Below are 2750 nucleotides of genomic sequence, written 5' to 3' on the forward strand. Positions count from 1 at the left end.
GTACCCTCGGCAGCGAGGGCGCCCGCCCCACGTCTCTTTGAACTACGTTACGAAGAGGGAACGGTTTGAGGTTGCACCATTGCGGAGACCTGGGCATGTCTAAAACCGCTGTCAGCTCTTCGGCAAGAGCCGGGGGAGGCAGGTGACGGTGGACCTGTAACGGGGAGGGAAAGACTCCGGTTCGGAAACCGTGTTCCGAAGGTTATAAACCCTCTGCTGAAATATGAAAATCATCAGCGATGGGGAAAGAGAAGGAAATACCTAGAACTATTGCAACAACGAATGTGCTAATTTTAGAACATCTTTAAGTCATCCTCACTTTCTGGAATTAAATTGTGCAATTTTTTTTCTAGCAAATAAGTGAGTTTTGGTTCTAATGAAGAAATGTTAAATCTCCCTTCGAGTTCTCTTTGAAAGAGCTATAAAAGTGAAATGTGGAACTCATTCTTCCATGTCAATGGTTAGGAGCCCAAAACACATCTGTTCCACATGACCAAGCGCAGACGCTGCTTTCACAGAAGAACAGCTATATTTGTAGTTACTCTAAACGTAGTCCTGTTGATTTCAGTCCTGCGGACTCCGACTTGTAAAGTCAGGAAAATGTCACAACCTCGCTTAAAATCACATCCAAGGCTCCAGATGTGGAGGCAAAACGCCTCAACATGAAGCTGGCCCAGTGATTTTTGTTCTCCAGCTATCAGGGTCGCCGCTGCCCCGGAGCTGTGACAGCAGAGGGTCCTCGCCAGCGGCTCCGCTGCGCTGCCTGGGCTCTCCAGCTGTTCCAGCTGCAGAAGAGCTTTGGGGGGGCTCCTCCGACAGGCTGCAGCTCTTTCCTGCCGCAGCTATTGCAGAACCCGCTTCATTTGAAAGTAGTTCTCAGAATCTGGATTCCTGGCTAGTTAATTTTCCTCCCAGATAGTTACTACCTTCACTCCTGACACCGAGGTGGGTTTACAAACTACTGAGTGAGCTGAAGTTTGGGGGAGCGGGTGAGGAAGGGATTCCAACCCGTGCTGTGAATGGGTGTTTGAATTCCACTACTGTTCTAGTGGAATTCTGCGCCGAGTCTGGAGAGCCAGGGTAATTTATGGACAAGAATGCCTTAAAATAAGCCTCCGTAATTACAAAAATGCAGTGTTTAAATTTATAGTAAAAACCCACACACTGCTGGCAAAACTATACCTGCATCTGGAAAACATTAAGGATGCCATTAAAATAGTCTGGTATAAACTAGAAATGAGACTGAAATTACAGCCTTGCTTGCTTAACCATTTTTAGGAAGTGTATTTTGAACGTGATCTACTTTCCGATTTGATTTTTTGATAAAACCCCGCGTTGTCTCTGCTTTGCGGCTGCGAGTGACTGACACGCTCTGTTACCAGCTCCAGAAAAAAAGCCATAGCTCGGATTTTTGAAGCAACTTCTTACAGTTGTTGATAACACACAACCAGGTGGTTGTTGGTGCAGCCATCGGGGGAAAAAAAGCAACAGGGGCGGCTCAAAGGAGAATGAAAATCACAGCAATTAAAAACTTATTTTATTAAAAAGACGAAATGTTTTCAAACATTGAAAAATGATGTTTTTATAAAAACAGAAATAGGCAAAATACCCATTTGTCTTCTATTTACATATACAATATTTCTCATTGTATAAAATTATTTACAATATATAAAAAAATTACAGTAAAATAGGTTATTTTCTTACAAGACGTCAAGCCCTGTACTTCTAGTGTAGATCATGGCAGACAAGAATATTATTGCACCTGTGGAGCGACCAGTCCGACACGGGAGTGTTCTCTCAGCCATGCCTTCGACCGAGAGCTACAGTCACGTCGACAGCTACCCTACCACCCTTTACTCTCCTCTAGGGTCAACTTCAGGCAGTTTCCATACAAACATTGTCTGGTAAAGCTTAGGACTGGGCAGTTAGAATCGGAAAAAAAAAACTATTTACAGCTTCCTCTACACAGTCTGCATGGAGTCTTTCGGAGTTTACCCTTCCCAGAAGCTGCATCGATACCGCCTGTCCTCCCGCCCGGCGCGGGCAGGCTCTGACTCGGTCACGTCAAAGTCTCTGCAGGAGATGACTGGCTAAGTCTCCTTGGGTCAAACCCTCCTCAGCTTCCCTCGCTAGCGCGGCGCTGCCTCCCTACGTAGTACCAGCTACAAGTTTCGAACGCTTCTGCACCTGAGCAGTTAAAGAACGTCCGCTGCGCGCAGGCCGGCGTCCCCCGGGCTACATGTGCCGTTTCATGTGCAAAGCCAGGTGGTCCGACCGGGAGAACGCCCTGTCGCAGAGGTGGCACTGGAAGGGCCGGTGGCCGGTGTGCTTGCGATAGTGCCGGGTGAGCTCGTCGGAGCGAGCGAACTTCCAGCCGCAGCCGTCCCAGTTGCAGTGGTAGGGCTTCTCACCTGTTGGGGAAATCAGAGAGAGCGTGACTCAGCGCGGCACTCCCACGGACCGGCAGCACAGCACGCCCGGCAGCCTCCCCGCCTCTCAGCACGCCGGGCAGCCTCCCAGCTTCTCGCAGCAAACCCGAGGCGCTGCTGAGCCCTTCTGCAGGACCCAGAGGAGACTGCTCCGGCAGCTCCCCGGCTAACTCCCGCTGCAGGGAAAACCTCTGGAGAAAGGGCGTCAGAAGCCCGTGGGAGAGCTTTGCCCTGCGTGTGCCCAGGATGCCGCTCTGACCCCCCAGCTCTGCCCGCCGGTCCCAGCCCAGCCCCGAACGCTCCCCAGTTCAAGCGACTACA

At 50.0% G+C, this 2750-nt stretch overlaps 1 protein-coding gene across 1 annotated transcript in view; it reads right to left on the reverse strand.

Moving 5' to 3' along the window:
* Nucleotides 1-2235: 2235 nt before the first annotated feature.
* Nucleotides 2236-2750, reverse strand: part of LOC104496714 (Krueppel-like factor 2) — a gene marked incomplete at its 5' end in the record, with an annotated part of 1723 nt that continues 1208 nt past the window's right edge. Inside the window, 1 exon segment of the mRNA XM_010139873.1 lies at nt 2236-2411. Coding sequence (XP_010138175.1) covers nt 2236-2411 — 176 coding nt within the window.

Source organism: Buceros rhinoceros, unplaced genomic scaffold, assembly GCF_000710305.1.
Source record: "Buceros rhinoceros silvestris isolate BGI_N320 unplaced genomic scaffold, ASM71030v1 scaffold25427, whole genome shotgun sequence".
Lineage (NCBI taxonomy): Eukaryota > Metazoa > Chordata > Aves > Bucerotiformes > Bucerotidae > Buceros > Buceros rhinoceros.